The sequence below is a fragment of the Drosophila nasuta genome, chromosome 3 (genome assembly GCF_023558535.2).
Source record: "Drosophila nasuta strain 15112-1781.00 chromosome 3, ASM2355853v1, whole genome shotgun sequence".
Taxonomy (NCBI): domain Eukaryota; kingdom Metazoa; phylum Arthropoda; class Insecta; order Diptera; family Drosophilidae; genus Drosophila; species Drosophila nasuta.
In genome coordinates, this window is record NC_083457.1 from 16,677,480 (window position 1) to 16,703,854 (window position 26,375).

General features: G+C 35.5%; 2 protein-coding genes and 1 long non-coding RNA gene across 4 annotated transcripts in view; 2 read left to right on the forward strand and 1 right to left on the reverse strand.

Moving 5' to 3' along the window:
- Positions 1-437: 437 nt before the first annotated feature.
- The window catches only part of LOC132791603 (uncharacterized), a 55,320-nt gene continuing 29,382 nt past the window's right edge, over positions 438-26,375 (reverse strand). The window contains exons 3-4 of the long non-coding RNA XR_009632920.1: positions 1,261-1,300; positions 438-1,036 (exon numbers count right to left, since the gene is read on the reverse strand). This is a non-coding gene — a long non-coding RNA (uncharacterized LOC132791603). The remainder of the gene's footprint in view (positions 1,037-1,260; positions 1,301-26,375) is intronic.
- LOC132791602 (uncharacterized) lies at positions 17,515-18,287 on the forward strand. Its single transcript, XM_060800603.1, has 2 exons — positions 17,515-17,656; positions 17,727-18,287. The coding sequence occupies exon 2, from the start codon at positions 17,742-17,744 to the stop codon at positions 17,997-17,999; it is 258 nt and encodes an 85-aa protein (XP_060656586.1). The 5' UTR covers positions 17,515-17,656; positions 17,727-17,741; the 3' UTR covers positions 18,000-18,287.
- On the forward strand, positions 19,219-19,818 carry LOC132789979 (uncharacterized). Of its 2 annotated transcripts, none has more exons than XM_060798358.1 (2): positions 19,219-19,328; positions 19,387-19,818. In XM_060798358.1, exon 2 carries the CDS (start codon positions 19,410-19,412, stop codon positions 19,668-19,670), a length of 261 nt encoding a protein of 86 aa, XP_060654341.1. In that variant the 5' UTR covers positions 19,219-19,328; positions 19,387-19,409; the 3' UTR covers positions 19,671-19,818. The 2 variants fall into 2 exon arrangements, with proteins under 2 accessions (XP_060654341.1, XP_060654342.1); XM_060798359.1 differs by having other exon boundaries at positions 19,220-19,328; positions 19,401-19,818.

The following is a 26,375-nucleotide window of genomic DNA, read 5'->3' on the forward strand; positions in this document are numbered from 1 at the left end:
TTTTTCTGGTACTTTTGTTTTATGTTTTGTTTTCGGTGACACTTGAAAAGGATCCTTTAAAAAATGGTATTTTTTTTGCTTTATATATGTATTTTATTCTTTTTCTATTGAAAATTATCATATTCAGTTGTACTAATGTATTTGTTCAAATATTACTTATGAAATACTTAATCACCGAATCGCGAAGACTTTACTGCTAACTGAGCTATTGGAGAAATCACTATTTAGTAAATTAAAATTGTAACGAAAGACTCCATTGAGTTAAGAATGTGTAGTATTTTATTGGTCTTCAAACGGAAATAATGTAATGCGTATTTTGTTGACACTTAAAAAGGTCTTGAATATAAATGATTAAGTTTTAATATTCATTAGACAGATATGTGAGTTTGGTAAAAGAAACTAGAGTAGCTGGGCAGTTGATTTTTTAGAGGTTCTCTTTTATTTTTTTTGACCATGTTTTCCTCCTTTTCAGCTTGCGATGAGGCACACACACACTTGCCTGTCACGTAGACTTTAGAGTTTGCTTTGAGTTTTCAGTTACAAGATTTGGCCGGCCAAGCAATCAGAAAATAAAAAGCGAATGCCTGCATGGACAGTTGCTGAGCTGAGTTTCAATTTTCACTTAAAACAAAGTTGGCACATGCCGAGAAAAAGCACATGACAAGGACAAAGGCAAAAACGGGGGGGTTCGAAAAATGGCGAAAAATTTTTGTTGCCGCTTGGGCGTTAACAAATCGCGTCTAGCATTTGTTGTTATTGTTGTTCTTGCTGTTGTTGTCGTTGTTGTTGGCTTTGTAATCAGAGCAAAGTAAACGTAGACACATGACTCATCCCTCATCCCCGCTCCACGTTTGCCACACGTTGCCAGCTTAAGCCACCAAGTTGCGACTTACGTGATTTGGCTCTCTCTACGTTTGGCATTGCTGCACACGAGGTCTCGGTTCCTGCGTCTCGTTCTCATTCTCGTTCTCGCTCTAGTCCCCATTTCTAATTTCATGGGCCAAGTGAAGGCAAGTCGAGGTAACTAAAGCAGAAACTAAAAATAAACTCAAAAAATAGAAAAATAAAACGAAAGGAAACGACAGAAACTGCGGAAAAGCGAAAAAATCGAGAAAAAGTGTAGCCAAATATGTTTATGTGTTAGCTTTGCGCTGATGAAAAGATAATAAAATAAAAACAAAAAAAATAAATAAAGCATTTCTTGTAAGGTTGTCTTACGTGACATTTTGTTTTTTTGGCAACTATTTCCTATTTTCTTACCTTTTCTTCACTTTTTTGATGGCAAATCAACGCAACGTACCTGCAATGTACAAGAAATATAACAAAATAGAGTCTGATTAATGTTATTGATCGAAAAATACTTAATTAATGCTTAAAATATTAAATGGAGAATAACATCAGATATATTGATCTATTCTATGTTAACCAACATTATGTTAAACATTAAGGAAAGATCGATTCGACTATTAAGCGTCACTGCAAAGCAAAAATTCGAAGAAAGAACACGAATTTTATTATAGCCCATTTACACCAAGTGCATCTGCTTCAAAGATGCGACTCTATGATGCAAGTGTTTACACAAAAGTCGCATCACCCAAATCCCTGTTTCAGGGTGAAAAAGTACACGAAATTTTTGTAGGAAGAAGAAGAATATTAAAGGCAATAATAAATTCAACGACGGCATTTAAAAAGTATAAGTTTATATAAATTTTATTCATGATTTTGACTCTACTGATTTCCGTTTTACATCATAATAAGCAACTTGCTCTCCAATGATCATATTTCTATACAAAGAAGTCAAATTGATCGTTTTGATGATTTTTTTTTTAACATTTTCCTAAGCCGCTGTCTATTTCTTTTCCTTTTTTATACTTTAGAAAGTAATTTAAAATAATATTCAGACGTTAATATTTGCAAGTGCAATAATCAGCAGATTTTCATTGATATCGCACTTTCTTCGACAAGAATTTTATAATAATAGTCTTACTTAACAGAAATTTCATATCATCATATCATATTTCTATACAAAGAAGTCAAATTGATCGTTTTGATGATTTTTTTTTTAACATTTTCCTAAGCCGCTGTCTATTTCTTTTCCTTTTTTATACTTCGACAAGAATTTTATAATAATAGTCTTACTTAACAGAAATTTCGATTATGAGGAGCAATCAAAGCAGGTATTAAGCTCTCGCTCATACATCATTTAAATACGTATTATTAATGAACTTTTTATAATAAAATAAAAGAGTTTTTTGTATTTTAATGCCGACTTCCTGTAGTTTAATATAAGATTTGTTACACATCTCAATTACATGTCAGATCCTTATTAGAAAAAAATTCAATCATTTTTGCTTCCTGCATCAATATCGAGGATTATTCTTGCCAAAGTCGTAGCCATAGCCAAACCATCCATCGGTATAGTCTGACGTCTTGGGTGCTACTGTTGCAGCCTTGGTAACTGATTTAGCCTTAGTTTTGGCAATATGTTTATCCCACCACTTCTTGATTTTTCCGTCTTTCTGCGGCCCTGCACCGTATTTTCCTCGTCTGCATTCGTTCAATCGCGTATTCAATGAAAAGCCATGAGGACATTTCGGTGCACGCGCACTAATTTGAGGCACACATTCGGATGATTCATCATTCCAAATATAATCTGCTGCACAAGGAGGTGATAATTCTTCTTGAAAGTCGAATTCTCCTTGCGACTCTGATACGGATGGCACGGACAGTGGAAGCTCCGCGTTTTGGGGCACATGTGCTAAGCCTGTGTACGGCACTAGTGAAGCATCCATTGCTTTAGAACTGAAGTAAAATCGAACTCTTACGAATGCCTTTTAACATCTACGTTACACTTCTTACATAAAACGAATTTAAACAGATTAAAACCATGAAATGTCATTTGCAATGCAATATTTGTAATGCCTATCAAACAGCCAAGTGATCGGATACCCAATATCATTCGCACAATTTACGTTCACATTGCTTTTAGTGATGTTTTAGTGTATTTATTTACAAGGTTTTAGAACAGCTCTCAAATATTACATTCAACTTCTTTTAAACTGCGTTTTACACATTTCAAATTACAAAATTAAAATTTTTCAAATTCCTTTATTGGCGCCTTAAAGTTAATAAGTAAAACGTTTGTTAGTGAAGTTTAATAACATCTAATATATTAAGTAAACGTAAATACAAATGCCACAAGTAAGACAAAAATTTGAATAGGAAGTTCATTCTGATTGATTGCAACAATGAAATGCAGCTGCCTTTTATAGTTGGCCAAGTGCTGCATTGAAAGTCAAAGTCAAAGCTACATAGAAAGCCATAGAAAGCTGCTCCAAACTTAGTAGAATGTAAAAGATCATTAAAATATGAGTTCGGGTTACTGATCAAAGCAGGAAGAGGGAACTATGTTAAATACCTATTTTCAAATATATCGATCCCAAAACTACATGTATTTATTTATTTATTAAAGGCATAGACTATAAATTAATTTATAACCTAGCATAAATTTACTGGCGCTGGCTGCTTTGGCCTTTCGCTAAACTACAGGTAGCAAAAAAGAGATTTATAAAAATAAACTATATATGCAACGTAATTGAGAAAGTTGAGGGAAAATTCATTATTCTCGTATAATATTTAAGCACGTATTTCTCTTTTATCCTGTTATATTTAAGTGAAACTTGAGACAGTGAAAATTATGTTTCATCTTAAATAAGGCGAAAAATCAGAATCTATCTAGTGTTTATAAACTGTTTCTATGGAAAATGCAAAAGTAAGGTATAGATAGGAGCTGCCGACCGTAGATCTCTAATCATTTTTGGAAATTTTCTTCAGATCTATAAAAAGAAATTTAAAACATTTGTCAAACTTTAAAAGTGTTCACCTAAGGGTTTTTGATTTTATTTTTTTTTATCAATGTAGATAAAGGCCCTTTTGTGAATCTTATCAAATGAAATGTACATAATTTCATTACAAATTGAAATAAATTTAGAAAATTATACGTACAAAAAAAGTTAACTACAATCTAATCCACATGATTCTGCTTCTCACAATCACATTGTGATAATTGTGGCAAGCTTTTTAAAGTGCCCCAACTCTTAGACAAAGCTACAAACTCAATTTTCTGGCTAAATAATCGCTGTGATTAAGAGCTGCCCTCAAACACAGACATCGAGCGATGCTAGATTGGCAACAACGAGGCAAACAAACCGAATAAGTCTTCCCCTTCTATTTCGTTCGCAACTTCTGCTGCTTCCAGGCAATGCCCGAGTCCTTTTTAGGGCATCTGCCAAAGCAGATGACGAGGCCCATGCTTAACATACATCGTTCTCGTACCTGTAAAAATGCTCGCATGCCATTAAATTTACCCACACGCGTTAATGGCTGCTTGTTTGCCTATGATGAGTTTGTGTAGGGGTCTGTTTTCTCTTTTCGAGGTTTGCCGGGATGCGATGGAAGTGAGAGAAAGAGAGAGAGAGGAGGGAGGGAGAGAGAGTTTGATTGAATTCCGGGTGTGGATGTGCCGGCATTTCATCATTGCCTTTTACCGGGAGGCAGTCACTGAGTGCGCTTTTAATGAGTGAAATGAAGTAGACTTGTCGATTACAGAACTGACAGAGAAAATGAGAGCAGCGAACGGGGCAGAAATTCGAGGGATGCTCTTAGAGTATGTGAGCAAAAAATGGCATTCGATTTTACAAAAAGATCTAATATAGTTAATAGAATATCATAAGCAGTATCAATATCATCCTATCAATGTATATAAAATTCAATCTTTGGACAACGGGTCTTATGAATAACTGTGATGATTTAACTCCAAACAAAATTCTATAATAATGTTAAGAACGCAAACTTAACTGGCTTTTTGTCACTAGAATATCAGCATACTAATCCTTGTTGACCCATCAAATATCGGATCTACGAAACGCAGTCCGTTCACTGTACAACACGACGTATGGGTAACTGTGATGAGATAATATGCCTCTAATTGAACTGACTTAGCATAGAATAATTTCTTAAGTTGATAGATCGAATAGTTATTACTTTTAATGAGTGAAATGAAGTAGACTTGTCGATTTTAGAACTAACAGAGAAAATGAGAGCAGCGAACAGATGGGAGGGATGCTCTTGAAGTATGTGAACTAACATTGTATTAATTGCATTCTGTTTACTAAAAGATCTCATATAGTTAATAGAACATCAGAAGCAGTATCAATATCATCACATTAATATGTCTAAGCAGATAATATTCTAACTTTGGATAACGAGACGTATGAGTAATTTTAATGATGTAATATGACTATAAAGAAATCTCAATAAGTATATTAAGAACGCAAGCTCAACTGTATATAGTATATAGTATATCATCAGCTGCATTATTGTCGACTCATCAAATATCTAATCTATGAAACTCAGTCCGTTCTCTGCGCAACGTGGCGTATGAGTAATTATGATGAAATAACACACTAATCAATACACCAAATGCAATTAAGATACTAAGAAGTTAAACTTAACAGGTTTAGCATACTGATAAAACTGATAGATTGAATAGTGACTTCATTTTATAAGAATGGTGCTGAAATGCGAGGGATGCTCTTGGAGTATGCGACTAAACTTGTATTAAATTCTATATTCATTATATTCTATATTGAATTTTGTTTTATATACAACAAGATCTCATATGCTGAATAAAATATCATCAGAGGAATTATTGTGAGCCAATTGTTTCTACAATTCGCTTTATTTATATTAAATTTGATCTGTGGACAACCCGACGTATGAGCAATTCTGAAGCAATAATATGACGCTTAACCAAATGCAATCAATGTATTAAGGAGGTGACTTAGCGTCTAATACTTCCTTAATAACCGAAATGAATTACACTTGTGATGCCAGCGAGAAGCTCTTGGAGTATGTGAACTAACTTTGCATTATGTTCTATATACTAAAAGATTTGCTTACGCAATAGAATTTTATAAGCATCATTATTGTTGGCCCATCAATGTCTGTTTTATGCAACTAAAATTCATTCTCTGAACAACGTGACGTATGAGTAATTTTGATGAAATAATGCGACACAAATCAAAACTCAACAAACATATAAGAAAGCTGTCTTAGCGTAGAACACTTCCTTAAACTGTTAGTTCGAACATCGAGTGCAATGTCAAAGTCAAGCAAAAGTTCGATGCGACTGTCAAAGGTTTTGCAAAAGCGATTGACAATGGACGAAAGTTGAAGGTGTTTGAGGTGCAAAAGTCATTCGAAGACAGTCGTTGACATTTGGCCAAAGGGCAGCGCAGTCTTTTGAGTTTTCATTCTCTCCCTCTTTACACTACTTTTTACTCTTTGCCTTTCTCTTCCCTCTTTGTGTAGAGAGTGTCGCCTTACGAACTGAGCACTGAGCAGCCCTTCCTCCTTGGTCACATTTACACTTTTATCTCCAGCAGTCGCAACTTAGGCTTACCTTAACCTTAACTTTTCTGTGAGTTGGTGTCGGGTTGCTGCCTGACTTCGACTTTCGTTATTATCAAAGCGAAACGGAGTTGCATTGCTTGTTGGCTACTTTCTTTTTTGTATGCTTTCAATATGCGCAGCATCGTTTTTAATTACCATGTTGGGTAATCGTAATGGGAAAAGGGAACTGCTTTAACATGTGAATCCACTCAAATTGTTCCGTAATATACTTGTAGTTGACACCTCAGAGTGTGGCATTTGTCCATCAGTTTTATCTTTGTAAGTTTCGCTTCGGCAATCGGAGGAGTATGTTGCAGACAGAGAAAGAGCATATTACAGCTTGTTATGTCGCTGCCAGTGGAACAACAAGCGACAGCTAAGATAGAGAGAGAAAAAGAGAGAATAACTAAGGGAAGGACAGAGCATAAAGACTGAGTACTCCAACTGACAGTTGGCTAAAAGTGAAGGCGGCAAAATGTTGCGGCGTTTGCTGCCATATGACATGATTTCTCAGCTCTGATTTGGCATCAACTTCAGCTCAAGAACTTGCCGCAGGATGACGGTAACGATGGCAAGGATGTTCTTGGCAAGGACTGCATGCAAACTGCAGCCATGAAAGAATGAAACTTTTGCTTTTGCCGTTGCCGTTGCCTTTGCTTATCTGCACCACAGCTGCAAGCCCTTACCCAGCATCCAGGCAGCAACTTCTCTCGCCAGCCCGAGACACACCAGATATGGTCGATCCAACCAGCTGCAGACTCGCAGCATCGTCTTGAGGCATGTTTTTTGCCTTTATTTCTAGTTTTGCCTCCGAGAGAGAGACTTGAAAGACTCGTCCTTGCCCTGCGTCTCATTCCGTTGCACGTTGCGCATTCTACACACATGCTGCCACTGCCTCAGACTCAGACTCAGCCTCTGCTACTGCCACTGCCATTGCTGCTTCTTGGCTCCTTGTTTGTGCGTGTTTCATTTTATTTGTTGCACAAAATTGGGTTTTAGTGGATTTTGTGGCAAATGATTTTTGCTGCTGCCGTTACGCTTGCATAAACTTTAATTTAATTTTGCAGCACACCGAACACTGGCGAAGAGCACAACAGCGTTTCACATGAAACAGCAAAGGGAAAATGAAAAGCACAAAAATAAAAATAAATAAATAAAACAAAGAAATTGTATATACAAAAAATGGTGGAAAAGTAAGAAAAACATGTTCAATTCTAACTCAAAATACTTCATGAGCTTTGTTTGTGTGCTACAAGACTTTGCTCTTTGAAGTGTCGAAAATGATTAGAGGCAGCTCAAGTGAAATGCATTGAATGAAAGTCAGGTGGCATTAAAGTACTAAATTATGTACATGCTAAATTGAGAGTCTATTTGCAATGCCAAAGCAATAGTTGGATACATTTTGAAGCTGCTCTTTTTCATATCTGAATAATTATAGTTAAATGGACTGTGCCAAAGCTCTAGAAACATTTATTAAGAGGGAATAAGTTAAGAAATAGTCTCTGAAGTTTCTGATAGACTTTTATATTCGACTTTTCTAATAAAAAAATAAATGCATTTTTTTACGCTGAAGGCATTTCAGTAAGGCAATGGTATATTTTGAATCAATAACAATATCTATGGTATATATTTTCAAAATATGCTATGGATATTTACCAAAATACAAAGCTATTTTTTATATCTTGATATATCTGTATATTCAATGTATATCATAGTTGTTACCAAAATACTAAAAATATACCAAAGTTTTTATTTGGTATATTGAAATGTACCATAGATATTTACGAAAATACTAAATATTTTGGTAAATATCTATAGCATATTTTGAATGTAGTACTATGTCAGTATACCAAATATGGCCTTTTGTATATTGTTCGTATGTTGATAAATAACTTTGGTATATTTTGATTGTAGTACTATATCAATATACCAAAGATCAATTTCGATATGTTTTTAGTATATTTGTAAATATCTACGGTATATTTTGTATGTAGTACTATATCAATATACCAAATAAAGGCCTTGGTATATTCCTAGCATGTTGGTAAACATCTATGGTATATTTGAAATGTACCACTAAATCAATATATACTTCGGTATATTTATTTGTGGTATATTAATTTGGTATATTTTAAAATGTATACTGCACTGTCTAACTTTAATTCGAAATGAGTATCAGGTATCCCACAGTCAAGTAATAGCAGTCGATTGTAGCTTTCTTACTTGTTCCTAAATTTCGATGTCATTTATGTATAGCTTAAACTTCTATGCTCATTACATTTCTGTTGAACCATATTCAAGAAAGAAAACCGTTCAAAAAGTAATATATTAAAGGCTACAAAAAAAAAAACAAAGCGAGAAGTTTCTTCGCTTTAAGAAATGCGCAAGAATGCAATTGACTTGAAGGAAGTAAGCTAAAAGTGTGTACATGTCAGGGGGAAAAAAGCCATAAAAATGGCACTCGCACATGCACAGGTGAAAAATTATAGCGTAAAATTCATATTTGATGACTTTTTGATTGCCAGCCCGAAAGCAGTCGCTGCTCGAAGCCCTCCTCATGCCTTCATCCTCAATCTCCTTCACAGCCTCAACTGTAAACAGTGCCTTAGAGGCGCTGCCACATAATGCAACGAAAAGTGCTTTCAATGGCATCATTGTCAACGTTGTCGTTCTCTCCACATAATCATCATGATCATCATCATCATCTACATCTACAACTACAGTTGTAGTTGTTGCAGTAGTAGTTGATCCAAAGCAATGCCAAGCACTAGGATTAAGTTGAAGCCGGATTTGGGCCATGCACTTCTGCAGCAGTTACCTCACAAAACTGACATCAACTTTAAATGTGTGTTCAAGTGAGTGTGTAAGCGGGTGAAGAGTGAGGAGAGCGAGGAGAGCAAAGAGCGGGTGCTGAGTTTTCAGCTTCCATTTTTCAATAGGTATTGTGCTCCCCGAGCTGTTGGCTTGCCGTCTCTTGATAATGATGTGCTCAAATTTCAATTCTGACGCAAGGCATAAAAATAACCACATTGCTGGTGAATACTGACAACACTTTTTAGAGTATAGGGTATGCTAAACAAAACTGTGAATTCAGTGAAAATAGCTTTTGCCGTTTTACCTATACTTTAAGAGTGACTTTTAAAAAAGAAAGTAATAAAAATAATGAAAAAGCTATATTAGCCAAGTAAAAATAAAATTAAAATAAAATATGAAATATAAATTAAGGAAATAGAGAGAAAAATAAAATACAACAGAATCTGAAAAATAAATAAAATACTTTTATTTTTAAGAGAACGCAGGAGAGTAAATTTTAAAGATGGATAAAATCTTCTTAGAAGATAAACTAAAACGCTATATTTCTGCGCAACTCCATATACAAAAAACGCTCATCTTAAAAATTCGTAGTTACAATCCCAGCACAAAATATATAAAGGGTATTGATACTGTAATGTCAACTCAGCTGTTTCACAGACGAAATAATAGACAAAAATCGCAATGATATGGGCAAAGCGATCACGTGCAAAATACGAATAATAAAAAAGAGGGTGGAGGCATTTTCTCGTGTAGAGAAAGTATCATTAATTAAAATTATGCAGTTGCGGGACAAAAAATAAAATTGATTGTGATATTGACACCATAGAAATGGGCAAAGTATGTGAGTTTATTGGGTTCTTTTAATAATTCTGGTGTGGCCATAAAATTTTTGTTTTTTTACCATTGCCAAGGCACAAATGTTGTAAAAAACGGTCACACTAAAAGTGGGACACTTAGAAATAAGTTAGTGTTAATTTTAACCATTTCTAACCTTTTTGAACAAATAAATATGTATAGTAATGCGAAACATTATTTACTTTGTTTATCCTGGAAAAGTTATAAAGTCTAATTATTGTCATACATGGATAACAGTGTTGAGAATTTTATTCAATATGAATATTGGCATACCGATACAAAAGCATTCATGTGTGTATTTGAAATAAATATTAAATGGGGAATCCAGGGTACCTCTGTGTCGTATACTTAATATTTATGCTTTTGTACCTGGATTTAAATCCCTGGCAATGCGCAATTAATTGTGCATTTTTTTATGAGCTGGCTAATTTCAATTATGGGCCAAAGAGCGTTGAGCTTTCTGAGTGAATTCCCGGTGACGCTAATGTGCAGGCAGAAATGATGATGACACTAATGCTTACTGCGAAGCACACACACACACACACACAGGTCTGCGGAGCTCACACCTACATTCCAACACTCCTCCCTCACACACACACACACACACGCATAGTACGCCTATGTCAATGTGTTAATGACTCGACGGCATTGCATAAAACGCGGCGCTAATTTGCATTGCTGGCTTCTGACAGTCTCTCTTGTATAGCAGAGGTCTGTATGTAAAAGTGTTTGTGACATTGTGTACACATATATAACTACATTATGTATATACATATGTACATTTCATATATGTAAAGTGGCCGCTGTCATCGCCCGTTTACTCTTGTGTGCTGTCATTTGTGTCAGCTTCGCATTTTACTTACGGCAAACGGGGGTTGTTCCCCCTCTCCCCCCTCGGTATCCTTTGCTTTATGTAATACAATTTATAACAACTTTTTCCAACATTTTAGCACACTTTTATTGGCGGAGAAAACTCACAACTTTATTACTCATTGACCTTAATTGCGTGACGTTAAAGTCCAAGGCCACTCAAGGTAAGTGTAAAGCCTTTTAAAGCAGCAAATTATTTTAAGAGCATGAAAAGTTGAAGTTGGTAATCAATATAATTATTTCTAACTATGCATAGATGCTAATTGATTATGTAACGCAAGAAATACAATATGTATGCATTTCATGTGCATGCATTTCTACAAAAATGGTGCATGGTGAAATCAATAAATTGTATTTTTAGATGTAGATACTTATGTATGATATGCATATATAGCTTCTATCTAATGTATATCCTAAAAAAATAAAATGAATGTGGTTAGTGCTCAAAATTCACAGGGGAAGCCTTTACAATAGATTCTGTTTTAGTTTACCTATTAAATGATGAGACTAATCCTTTTAGTTTTAGTAGATCCGGATGGATTCTTTTGTTTTTAATTGCACACAATATAAGACTTCTTACAAGATCTTAGAACAAAACAGCGAAAAATGCAAATACAAATGAAAAATAATGATAATAAATAACAAATACATAATGAAAATTTCATAAATAAATAAATCATAAATCATAATAAAATTGCATATTTCATTTTTGTGTACAAATAAATTCTTTTATATATGATAATTGCCAAAATTCATAGACTTTCATAATTCTGTATATGAAGACAAATAATGTTTCCTTTGCTTTTCGTGTTCACGATGCGTGATTGCCAAAATTTATTCGAAGCAAATTAATTTCCACTACTATTAAATGGTGCTAACAAAAGTTTTCCCATTTTCTTTAAAATTTCATTCTTACGCTTTAAGTAAATAGTTACCAAAAGGTTTTCAATGACAAAACATCTTATCATTTTTTTGTCTGCTAACTACCTTTGATGATTTTCTAATGAAATGAAAATTAAATCAAATTGATTTAGAAACTTAATTTACAAATTAATAAATTTAAAGGATTTATCTTAATAATCTTAATGGCTTTTTCGAATTTTAACATATTTTGTAGAACGAAGTCAGGAAACTAAAGTGAAGGTAGAGTTTTTATCACATGTAGTTTTATTTGTATACTGCTCACATCTGACATATAGAGAGTAAAGTGATAAAATTCGAAGGATTTGAAGTGCCAGTGAAATTACTGATAAACAAGAAATGATAACGAGAATTTTTGAGCTATTTCTAATATTTAAAGTAACTAACTAAGAAAACAATTTAATAGTTATTAATCAATTAATAATGATTTAGACGTTTTACATCCTTGGAAATTAAAAGAATGCGATGTTTGAAATTGTAAGATTAAAGTCGAGTGTTTGTATGACTAAAATAAAAGCATTCCATTTCCTTAAATAGAAGGTGATTATAATGTGGGATATTTAAAATTTTTGTTGTGTCGGCATCGTTAATTTTAGTGACTTTAAAATGTGAGTCTGAATAATCCTGTAATTATGTTTTTTTTTATATAAGTGTACTGCAGTTTGTTCAATGGACTACAAATGGAAAAGGAAATTTAGCCACACTTCCGCTTTGGGTTTCCTTTCCGCGTACATATCGCGAGCAAGCTCGTGCTTAGCCCCCTAACAGTGAGTGTGTTGACTTCTTTGGCCCTGCAGGAGAAACAACAGTAGGGAGTTGGCTTGACGACAACAATTCCAGCGATTTTTATATGCCATTTGGAAATTTTACAACTTAGCTGGCGCCTGACTTATGCCAAACCCAAACCAACTGTGGCGCGCTCGTCATCACATCGGTTTGCTGCCTCATTCGGCGGTGTCACTCTGCGGCGCCATGCTTGGAAAAGCCCAGCCAGTCTCAGCCCAGGTTCTGAGTGAATGCGTGCGATGTATATATATATACATAGTATTTGTAGTATTAGTATTTGTTTTTATTTCTGTTTCTGTATTTGTGTGTGTGTGTGTTGAGGTCGCGTGCTGTGCTCGTGATGGCAGTCGCCAAAATGGCGTTGCGTGCTGCCACAAAATGTTTGTTAAAAATTTCAGCGAGCTAACTAAATAAACTACGAGTAATATATGTACATATATAGTATACTACAATATGCAAGAGAGACGCGAGGCGACGCGTTCGTATTAGCAAACACACATAGAAATTTGTATGCGTCACAGTTAGAGCCAAAAGAGACAAGGAACAAAGTCATTTGGTGCTAAACAAAAATCATAAAAAGATTTATGGCGCTTTCAAGGCAAAAGACGCCGAGACAACGTGGAGACGCAACGCAACGACATCGGCATTAAGGCATAAAACTCAAACTCAAACTCAAACCCAAACCAAAAGCGAAACGCAAACGCAAAGCAAAAAAAAACTGCGTGCGAAAAGTGCTTTGTACGTTTTCATTGGGTTTTTCCGTGTGTGTGTGTGTGCGTGTAGCATTGTTGCTGCAGCGAAATGAAAGGAAAAGTTGATAACTAAAATGGCATTAGGGCGATGGATAAAGTTGAGCAGTGAATGGCCATAAATCGAAATGGATCGAATGGACTCCGAAGCAGTTGAGGTGATGACTGCTGATAGCTAATGAGGCGCGTGTGTCTTAGTCATCGTCATCGTCATCGTCATCGTCATCGAATGACACACACGCGTCGCTGGCAGAAGGACTAGAGCAACATTATGGTGCAAATGGCGTATGTCAATCCGTGCAATTGCCTTGTATACTATGTAAATTTAATGACATTAGAAATACGGATTATTTACAGCGAGTTAATGTGACGTATTTGTAATTCATTCTGCAATTCGCTATGTTAAATCGTTTTCTATTTGATCGATGCTCATTTCTCACTATAAATATTGCAATCTTGTAACTGGTAACTGTTTGCATTTCTGCATATTTCTCTTGTCATCTGTGCCCAGTGTGTTGAATATGTCAAAATGTCACTCAAATCGAAATGTTGCACACAACAATTGCATCGGTCGTTGGTCGATGGTCGATGGCAGCCTGTTGCCGCATATCGATCATCGCGCTTACAGCTGTAGACATGGTTTTGGCTTCCGCCATTTGGCTGCTGTTCGCATTTCGCATTTCACAAAAGGTCAGATGCAAAATTTATTGCCTGCCTGCTAATTAAACTTGCGCCCAAGCAGCAGCAACTCAATAAATTAAACGCACGCTGGCCAAAGTTCATAAATTAAACCCTTGGCGCCTGCAGTTGCATTTTTCTTACTCCCATTGTTGTTGTTGTTGTTATTGTTACTGTTGTTGCTGTTTTTAGGCGCCTGCAAAGGCAATGGCCACAACAAAAGCAAACAAAAACAATTATGAGCTTCAAAAGAGGAATAAAAAGTAAAAAAGTAATACTACAAAAAAATAATGGCGTTCTTAAGGAACTCGATGAATCGAATACCCTGCGTTAAAATGGTTAAAATATATTTAAAATTTGTAAACAAAAGGAGAATAGGAGAATATCACTTGAAACTTATGTTTGATTCTATACATGTGATATGAACACCTGTGTGCTATTATTAGATCACTTGTTACAGCAATATACCATATATACATTTCGGTTTTTTTTCAGAATTTTTTCGGTATAATTGAATAATGTTGGTAAACGTATTTCTTATATCAAAATAAAAAAAATAAATTTTCTAATATTTCAGTATTTTTTTGGTATATTTAAAATATAATAGCGAGCACAATCGACTTTCATACTGCGTGTTACTTATATGGTATTCTTAGAGGACTTGTGACAGCAATATACCATGCATACACTTCTTATGAAAAATAAACAAATAACATTTCGGTATAATTCAGTATTTTTTGTATATTAGTTTGGTATATTTAGGTAACACACTGAATCTCCTTACTTGTTATTACTGTTGCTACTTATATGCCATTCTTAGAGCACTTGTGACATCAATATACTAAATAAACATTTCGGTATATTTCAGTATGTTTTCAGTGCAATTATATAATTTTGTTGAGAGCACTTCTCTTATCAAAATAACATACATACATGTATTTCGGTATATTTTAGTATTTTGGTATATTAATTTGGTATATTTAAAACATAATACTGAGTTCACTCGACTTTTTAATTTTTTGTATTTGTATTATTTTTAATTTCTACCAAAACCTTGCGACAAGCATTTACTCCTTAGTACAGGGTACAAAAAGGAGACATTGGGCATAATTTACTACGACGGAAGTCGCTACGGATGCAGTGAGTTAAACGTGGCGGCTGTTCCAACAATCCTTACTCACACCCCATCGTCATTCCCATTCGCATTCGTCGCCACTAGCATCATTTTGTTGGGCCCATAAGTAGGCTATAGTAGACACGAAGTTGCATTTTGTTTTTGTCTGCTCGCTGCTCGCTGGTCGCTTTGTTCGTCGTTTTCCCTTTTGTTCATTTTATTTTTGCCGAGGCCTGGCATAAAATTTTATTGTTACACAAAGTTTCCAATTGCACACAATGAAAATTGGCAGTGGGAGCGAACGAAAAGTTTACGCCCACTGCCAGCGCCCCTTTGCAACGCCTCAAAACTTTCGGGCGGTGCACGATTGCTATAGCAAATGCATTAAAACAATGAAATTTTGCTGTATTGAGCTTGAAGCGCTCTGCACAAAATCGTGTTTCACTAGAAAAGCGTTTGCCTTTGTTGCCTTTAAATCTGAAAGGCATTTTGTAGACTCGAAACTTGCAAGTGGCAAGTGGAAGCCCAAAGGATTTTAGTTTTGACTTGGACTTGGGTATGTTATATTAAACATGAAATTTTGGAACGAATAGTGATCCAAATCAGACTTGGAATCATTAATTAAAAATTAATTCCTTTCGGATTACCCAGTGTTTAATTGGGACATATGAACACACATTATTGATTGCTCAATGTTCAAAGCATTAAAGAACAATAAGCGAAAGGGAATTCAATAGATAATAATAATCAGAAATCATGACTTATTTAGTCGAAAAATAGCTAATAAATACCCTCAAATATCAAGCTATGGGTCCACTTTTTAATAAAACAATTGGTTGGGATGATAGAAATATATTTTAAATTATTATTTAAAAATAATATTTAAAGCAAATGCGCTTATGCAGAAATCTCAATCGGAATTGAATTTATCGAATTTAGAAAATGAAAACTTCGAATTGCAGTATTTATTATCAGATATAGGACTATTTGTTTAATACTCTTTTGTTTGTACCCAAACAACTTTTTAATTGATTTATTGTCGCAAATTTTACCTGATGAATGGAAAAGGTAGTGATTCGGTATCATTATTACTGATCAAATAGTTACTATTTAGTTTTTATGCATTCTTTATTTTCAAAATATCACAAATGATAATTTTCTTTAAATTCGATGTTCTTCAGTCCATTGATATTCATGTTATTAAATATGTTGCAGCCATGCAAACGCACTGAATATATTATATTATTCTTTACTTCTTACTTACTTCTCTATTTAAGGCTCGTAAACTTTGAACTAGACTCTTATCGATAGTTATTAGATAACATTGAGAAACGTCTTTGAGAATGTTTGTTTAGCAGAATGTTAGCGTTATGGCCGAAAAAGCTGCATAAAGAAAAACTTAGTTTGGTTTAAAATGCAGCTTTAGTTGTTAAATCTTTACACAGACACCAAGAGTTGAAAATTCAAGTTCATAAAGCAACAGTTGCACGATTTACTGCGAATTGCTTCAATCCCAGTGCTGACAACAACTTGAGCAGCCACGAGCTCTGTGGCCCAATCAGAAAACTCAGCTTCAGCTCCCGCCAGAAGCGTACATATTTTGTGGTCATATGCAAATCCAAAAGCCAACAAAATCGTGGAACAGTAGCAGTTTCTTACATTGAGAGCTGGAGTTGTTACTGTTGCTGCTGCTGCTGCTGGTAGCTGTTGGCTGTGAGCTGTGAGCTGTTGGCTGTTAGCTGAAGCTGATACGGATGTGGGTTGCAGATTGCGTATGTATGCGCATGAAATTAACACCATGCAGCAAGTGACATGTGTGAGCTCAAACGAATAAGCGCACTCTTAGATACACATTCGCACACAGATACACTGTCACGCAGACAGTAGAGTGAGGGAGACGTAGACGAAATGCAAATGCAAATTGCATTTGTTTGCGTTGTGTCATTTGTCGCTTGGCAGCACTGACGATGCGTAGCTCGAGCTAGCTGGAGACAGAGCTCGTACACTCAAATGCGACAACTTGTTACAAAATTCATAAACTTATGAAATATACATAACCTCGACTCTGTCCCACACACACTGCGTGGACAGAGTAAGATAAATTATATACAGACTGCATACACTTCAGCTAATTTAATGGACTCTAATGTCAAATGTGAAATCAAGTCATGAGAACATCAACTTGATGCCCTTAATGATTTGTCAGTTATTATTATTTTAGAATTAACAAATGCTAGATCTTAGTTGGCTTGAAGCTTTAACGATTTGTCAGTCATTATTCTAGATCATACTTGGCTATGGATTTGAAAGTCTGAACCTTCCGGCTAGATTCTTTCTTATTCCTCATTCGTTTCCTTGTGCTCGTACGGAATACAAGATTCAAATTCAACTTCAAATTTACTAAACCAATTTTTCGGTATGAAAAATATTTCTTTTCTTTTTTTTTAAGTTAATTCCAAATACTTTGTTTTGTACACTAATTTCAGTATTAATATTCAAGAATGGGTGATGAAGCAGCTGCCACTCCTGCCCCAGTGAAGACCACGACTTCGGGAGCTCAAGGCCTCATTCATGGCAACGCATGGTTAACTGCAGCTGCTGTGGCTGCCTACTCGACTCGTGCCCTTTGGCTGAAGATGCGCAAGTTGCTAGCGGCAAAGACTAAATCAAAGGATGAAGCTGATGATGATGAATTGGAGCTCGAGGAGCAGCCGATGCCTCCAGGTCTGATTCAGACCGTTGACGTCTGTCCCATGTAGCGGGGAAAACGGATTACACTCAACACAACACAACAATACACATTTGCGTACCTACACATTGTATATAAGGACACTGATGACATGGAAGACCAAAAAACACGTTGGAATTCTTGCGATTTTAGGGGGGTCGCAAGTTATTAGAACGCTGTCTTAAATTTTGCTGTTGCCTAATTGTTTAATTGAGATGTCGTTTGTGCTGCGATGACAAGTGAGGTGTAGAAACTGAACAAACATAATAAGCTGATAAATAAATATTAAGAGTGGCATTCACTTTGTATATGGAGAAAACGCTTATTTCATTCTTATTCTTATTTTACTATTGTGTGACGTAGTCTTAAGATCTACGCCACATTAACATAGATGAACAAAAATGGCTAAATTCAGCTTAAAGCTGATAAATGCTACTTTATTTTATTGTATAAATTAAATGCAATGTTACCTATATTAGATAAAAGCATTGATATAATTGCATGCAGATAAAAAATTCAATTGATAAAAGCATTTTGTATGCATTGATAAACCAATGATTCTAAAAATTAATTGTAATATAAAAAAATTTGCATTAAAGATTATTCTTGTAAATATCTTAATCTTATAATACATATAACTTATAATTTTGCTGATTTTTGTTCATTTGTATATTATAGCTGTTCAAATTTGAAAGCAGCTTAAAAATCCAAACAGCTAGTGATTATATAACAAGCTTAGTTTTGTTATGTTCGTTCAATTTTAAGTTAATTGGGTTCATATCTCAGAAATTAAATTAATTTGTGTTCTGTAATATTTTTTATGTAGTATGTCAATACTCCCAATAAAACCTTCAGTATATTTTAGTATATCTATTTGGTGTAGCTTTCTTATTTATTTTGTTGTTTTGATAATCCTGGTATTCCATTCTTTACTTCTCTTCAATTCTTTGGCACCTTTTGTGTGTTTTTTTTTGACACAGGTGTCAGCTGCCAAGGCTGACGATCACATAGCTAGGGGATCTCTTTGATTAATTACAAATAAGATAAATACGTACATAAACATATATTTAACTATACCGCTTTGCAAAATTAGATAGAAGCGGAGCTGCGCAACCCATAAGAAAATCAATTTGAGAGGAATTTTTCGGAAACTTCTTACAAAGGGACAGAAATTTTGCTGTGAAAGTTAAATACACTCACAAAAAAAAAACAAAATAGTAGATCTAAGTAAGCATTTCCTATGATTCGAATTTGGTTTTGGTATTGTTACGAGAATACTTTTTCATTCCCATTCAGTACTCCGATCTGAAAGCAACGTAATCAAATTTTTATAAATTTCTCTTCCATTTTCCAATTTTAAGTGAGTGGAAAACTGAAAGAAACTTTCTTGTTGAAATTCAAGTTTAATTTGAAATCAGTTTTCCTTCTATAGTATTCAACAATGGGTGATGAAGCTGCTGCCACTCCAGAACCACCAAAGACGACCACTTCTGGTGCTCATGGACTCTTCCAAGCTGATGCTTGGCTAACTGCCGCCGCTGTGGCTGCATTTTCTACTCGTGCCTTGTGGCTAAAATTGCGTAATCTGGGATCAAAGAAATCCAAAAATGAGGATGAGATTGCTGAGAAGCAAGAATCGCAGTTGCCGGAAGAGGAGCAGATTGAATCGAAGCTGCAAGTCTTGGATGTTGATGTAATTTAGGCCGAAATGCGAAGAAACTGAAAATTGCATTTAGCACAATGCATAAATGATTATCTTGTTTTTCTAAATCTTCACTCGTTTTGGGTTTTGCAAGTTCAAATGCAACAAATTACAAAAATATTAATAAACGAAATGTATAATTACATAAGTGTTTGTTTTCATTTACATTGCCACAAATGTCATTAACCTGGTACAGAAAAAAGCAAACTATAATTGCATAAAAACATAACCTAAATAAACGAGTGACAAATGGTAAATACAATATCAACATGCTTAGCGTGATGCTGAATGAAGACATCGTGATAATGACTTGGCAAATATACAAACAAATGGGTGAAGCTTGTGGACCAGTTGTGGAGCTCAGTTTGCAAATCTGTAAATATATGCCGAGTGCAGACTTGATGGCCGGTCAAACATAAATATTATTTCCCACTGCATTTGCATTAATTTGTAACACGTTTGGCAACCGGTTGACACCTCATCAATTTTTGCTCTCAGCCAAGGCTCAGCTCAGCTCAGCTCTGCGTAGCCTCAGAGCACATGCAGGCAGCCAGGCAGCCAACAACCAAAGCACCATCAATCAATCAAATTCGCAAACGCACCGCGCGTCATTATGTCATGCTAGAGGGGCAAAAACGCCGCAAAATCGCTGCCAACGGCGGCAATGGATAACGGGAAACTGGATCACATGAAATGAAGCCAGTCACAGTGTTTGTTTCTCCTCCCCTCGCTCACTCTCTCTCCCGCCACTCTTTCACCCGTTGGTCGACATCTTTTACTTTTCGCTTTCACGACAGCTATCATACAAACGTACATACATACCACATACTATATATGGCCGCTCGACTGAATGTTTGTCAATCTGCAGAGGGAAATAGTGAGAGAAAGAGCCGGAAAAGTAAGAGAGAGAGAGAGAGAGAGAGAGTGGGAGAGGAAGCGTGCGTTACCAAATGCATATGTCAATTAGCACAGTGTGACGGTTGTCAACATTCGATCTATTTACTCTGAAAGCGAAAATCTTCATCAGTTTCCAATAATGATATATTTTTACACCTGCTTTCCATAGGGTGAAGGGGTATTATAAATTTGTGTCAGCAGGAAATGTAACAGGAAGTATCAAACATATCCGAACCTATCATATAAAGTATCAGCAGCCGAGACTGCTGCAGTCGGATATTAGTTTCTTTCATTGATAATGTGGTATATATGTTGTACCCTATGATATATGTATATTAAAAATAGTAGTATATTGATATACCAAATATAAATTGCGGTATATTTTATATTTATGTCTTTTCGGTATATTTATTCGGTATATTTTAAAAATTATACGCCTGCTTATTTTTGATAACACTTCTCAATGCTTTCGCATTGTTTTTCTCATATTAAAAATCGGTACAGTGTATATGGCTGTTAAACACACTCGATTGTAGATTTAGTTCTGGCTTTGTTAACAACAAAAAGAATTTGTCTACGCAACCTGTTCATTGAACTTCAAAACTTGACAGTAGGTCAATATATATGTATGAATATAATTTGTTCAGTTTATCATAAAATTATATCAAGACTTTTTTAAGTTCGAAACTTATTTTATCATGGCTGGAGATGAGGCAATCCCAATGACAGAAGGACCACCTGAAAACTCAGGAATAGCGATTGTACAATTTTGTTATAACCTGTGGACCATTATTCCTACCATCACTCTGATATTATGGCAGATGAAACTATGATGCAATGATTCAATGAACCTGAGATGAAACGCAATTTGATAAAGACATTCTAAAATTGAAAGTTCGAAGTGCTTTTTTAAGAAAGAAAATTTAAGAAATATTTGATGAAAAAATAAAATAAAATAGGTTATTTATTTATAAAATTGTTTTTTTAAAAATATACAACTATAATAAAAATTAACTATAACTTTGCTAGCAACTACATAATAAGTAGCACAGACTCAACATCTGAACAATTGTATATTGTATAAAAAATATTACCTAACGCATACAACCCATTATTCACATAATTATTGAATTCCTTCTCTTTTTAAATTAAATATTTTATAATTACCGCTTAAAGTGCAAAAAAAAAAATCATAATCGAGTTATATATAACTTACATTTATTATTTGTTAGGAATATGAATTACTTATGATGGTGTAATTATCTTTGTTGCATTTTTCTGCTACTTTTTTTTTTGCAATTTGTTTTTCTTTTCCTTCGTTGCCAGCGTTGTTGTGCAGCTGTTGTTGTTGCCTTGTGTAATTATGTTACCATCGATTTCATAACACGCCACAAACATGTTGACGCTGAACGCTCTAAAAACCAAAGCTCAAGTATTAGCAGCAATTTTTTTCCACTTTTCTCTTGCCGCCACTTTTTTGCTTGGTTTTTCTTTTTTCTTTGCCGGACACCATAAACTATTTGCACAATTTGTTAAACCTATTTATAGGCAACGTTATTAGATTATGCGGTTCTATGCGGAATATTTTGTAAATCACAATAAGAAATGTACAACAAATTGTATTACAATAAATATTGTAGAGTATTTGAAAGTGTTTTACCATAAATTGTGAGTGCAGACTGATCAATTTTGCTCACGTCTTTCCTCAACTTTTCCATTTTGATTTAATATTGCTTTCGTTACAAAAAGTCACTCACACTCACACATAACAAACGCGCTTTTGGCATAATTACTGGAGCCTGCGGCAGCAGCTCAAACAATAATTATGATGTCAGCCTTGGCAGTTGTTGTTGCTGTGGCTAATGCACTTGCTGTTATCGTCATCGACAGCCTCGATAATGTGCAGTTAGTGTGTTGGGTGAGGCCAGTCCCCGAATGACGCTTTTGGCCACCAACAACAAGTTTCAAGCGCGTCGCGTCGCGACTTCGACTTCGACTTCGACTATGTCTTAGCTTTCATGTAATATTTGCTCGCAATTATTGCGAGACGCCACAGTCGATTTTGCTGTTGTTGTTGCGGTTGCATGTGGCAAAATAACTAACTATTTCGCTTTCGCTTTCCGCGGCCGCTTGGCATTACTTTTCTTCATGCGGATCGCATTTAATTGTGAGTCATTTGGAGCGACCGCAGCGGATGCAATTTATATGAAATTATTTTCGATACGCTCTTACATATGTTATCTATGTGTGTGTGTTTATGGGAAGACGGAAATGTGGCATGGTGTATGGTAATAGTATATTGATACATACATATGTGTGTTTATTTTAGCAGCTAAACGTCGTTTATCTGGTTGTAATTATAATATTTTAACGTTGCAGCCATTTCTCAAACCTTTCTGTGATTTGTTTAAGCCACGTCGAAAGAGACAGGCTCAATGATTTATCATTTAATTTACCAATTTACAATTCATTTCTTTTTGCTTTGGTGTTTTAAGAAATAAATAAATACTGAAAGCATGTGGAATAAAGTTAATCAGCGTCTACAGCCGAGACGATGTAGCCATGTCAGTCTGTCTGTCTGCTGTTTTGACTAGTAAATTGTATACTCTAGTATATTTTTATACCGTATAATATATTTTGAGTGTAGAAATGCATTGATGTACCAAATATGGCCTGAGGTATTTTTTAGTATTCTTGCAATATATTAATTCTGTATATTTTAGAATAGTATATTTTGAATGTTGTACTACATCGATATACCAAAAACGGCATTCGGTATATTTTAGTATTTTCGGTATATTTATACGGTATATTTTAAAAATAATACCGCACTATTTTGCTTTTACTGAAGCTTTCTTGCTTATTTTATTTGCTTTGTGTTTTTTAAGATTCCGAAATATATAAATACTGAAAGCATGTGGAATAAAGTTAATCAGCATAGTATGAAGCATTATGCGAGTGCATAAAAACTTTCTCGTTAAAAGTTTTAAATTTTTGGGAATTACACAGACTGCAGAAAATTGAGTAACCTCCTCTTATGTGCGCCAGGAGCAACACTCTTTAACAATTACTGCGACCTTTTGCCTTCTGCGCAGCCGAAAAAAGAAAAAAACAAATGAGCAATGGATTAAAAAAGTTTTGCTCCTGCTCTCAGCTATTTTGCTATGTGTTTTTTCTTTTGGTTAAAATCTCTTGGCTTCTGAATTCAATTTAAATTTAATTACTTCAAAATTTCCAACTTATGACACATATTTTGTGGGCTAATGAGGCAAGTCTCGCTCTCTGGCTGTCTGCCTGCCAAGACAATGTCAATAAGCTTGGAAATCCGTCAGGCAGTTCAGACATTTGGTCTTTGTTCATGATTTCATTTTGTATTTAGCATAATTTATGCGCAGTGTCTGAAACTTATGTAAATGTATCTCTTACTGTCTAGAATGTCTATCTGTGTGTGTTAGTGTGTGTGCGAGTGTGTGTATCACTTATAAGTTTTCCCCCCGCCTCTTTCGTAACGTGGCCTGCGGCTCATTGTCGCTGTCTTTAATCAGATCAGCATTATTAGCATCGAAAACAACAAGCGAATGGTAAATCCTTTTTGTCATCTAGTCATAAGACAGAGAACGTTATGCATAGCTACACTCCTCTCTCTTTCTCCATCTCTCTCCCCTTTCTTTATTGATGTGTAATCTTTCTCCCATCCCCATCTCATCACAATAGCCTTTAAGCTGATGTGTTCCTCTTGTTAGTTTGCATTTCTAAACGTATTGTTGCTCAATATTAATAGGATTGCTGGTGAAATAATCAAGCACACATGCTAAGAGAGAGGGAAATGTGTTGTCAACTCTTGAGCAATTAACTATCAAGTTTAGAAATATTTATAGGAATGTATAAAAGATAAGATTCTAGTTAAAAGTTGCAAGAGTCTAGGAAATCTTTAAATGAAATTATGAGATTGAAAAACTTTATTACAAATCAAGCCAGCTCATGGCTCATTGAATTAAACATTGCAGGAAGAAAGTTAAAGCATCTTGGGTTGAACTGCAAAAGCAAAGCGAGTTATAACCTAAACCCCAAGTTAACCTCAAGTCCAAAATGCCAACACGGGCGACAGGCCAAAACAGTCTGTGAGGAGCAGCAGCAGGAGATGGAGCAGGAGCAGGATCAGGACCAAGACAAAAGCCACCATGGAACCAAAGTGTGAAAATGGAAAAGTGCCAGGCGCGACCGGAAGGAATCAGAAGACGGAGTCGAGTTGAGTTGAGTCGACGGGCTGAGGCAGCATGTTGGCATCGTCTAGAAACTTACAAACATGACATTAAATGTTGCCTGTGTGATGGGCCGTCGCTCCCCATCGCAGCAGTTAGAAGATACTCAGCGAGTAAAGGCGAAGCAAAAGACGGGATATCAAGAGACAGACAGACGGACAGACAGACGAAGAAGAAACAGGTGAGCAACGCATTGCAGTTAAGTAAAACTTTTGCCACGCTAACAACGAGCCGAATGAAGAGTTTCGTTTCGATTTTGCGTTTCTCGTTTTTCCTCTTTTCCTTTCTTTTTTTGTATTTGCAAGTTGCGCATACGCCACATGGGTCCATGCTTGGGGCACATCGTTTGCTACCTATGGGACTTTCATTTGTTGTTCATTTTTAAGCAGCTCGCGATTTGAATTTTCTTTTGCATTTATATGCAGCTTTATCAGCAGTAGCAAAAACAGCAACACCAACAACAACAATCTGAGGCAAACACAGAGCAACGAACACAAGCGAGTGAATCTCATGAGCAGAGCCGCAGTAAATTTACACAATGAAATCTTAAGCGCTCCCCCGAGGCCTCAGCAACTTACTCAGAGATGTAAGAAGTTCTGCAGACACGCATTCGCACACACACACACACACACTCAGAATTACACCCTGAATTCAGGAGTTCATACTTGACTCCAGCACTTGAACAATGCCACATTTGTATGCCCCCCAAAACACACACACACACACAACTACACATATGTTATAAAGCAAACCTGCTGCTGCCGTTGCCAATGGAGTAAGAGGATTCAAGCAGCGCTCGCCATTTGACCGGAAGTTCGACAAAGTTCAAATTATATGCGCACACACAGTGGAGCATAAGTCGGCTCGTGTGTGTGCTATGTGTGGGTATGAGTGTTTGCGTGTGTGTGTGTGTGTGTATGTCGATGCGTATGCTGGCTGTTTTTCATTCGTTTTTGCAAATAAATGAACCGTATACTAAAACAAACAAATTCAATTGAATCACTCTCCTGGGCATTACAATTGAATGTGCCCAGCGAGCAAAACTCAATAGAAAACTCTATCGAACGGGATTTGCTGGCGTTGCCAACACCAACAACGTCGCGCCATCGTCTGGACTCGAATTTTCTTTGTTTTGTGTGTTTATTGTATGGTATGTGCCTCGATATATACATATGTGTGTATAATTCTTGCTGTCCTTGCACCAAAGAACTAAATTCAATGAAAATATTCAATTTGTTGTAAAAAGCAAAAACCAAAAACCCAAAAACAAAAAAATAAAACATCAAAACAAATCCATGCCATGGCATGTTGCAACAACAATTTCGACAAATTTAACACTTCTTTCACCTCTGACTCTTTCCATCACAAACGTTTTATTGACCAACTCACTGCATTTGTCTAATTGGAACCTTTGATTATTTTGTTAAATTTTGGGGCATCACATTTTACCAGTTTCGCAATAAATGGATCATTTCACCTTTGCGTTTTCATCAATAAAGTTCCAAAATATTGGCATCTGACTAATTGAAATTATTAACGAACACGA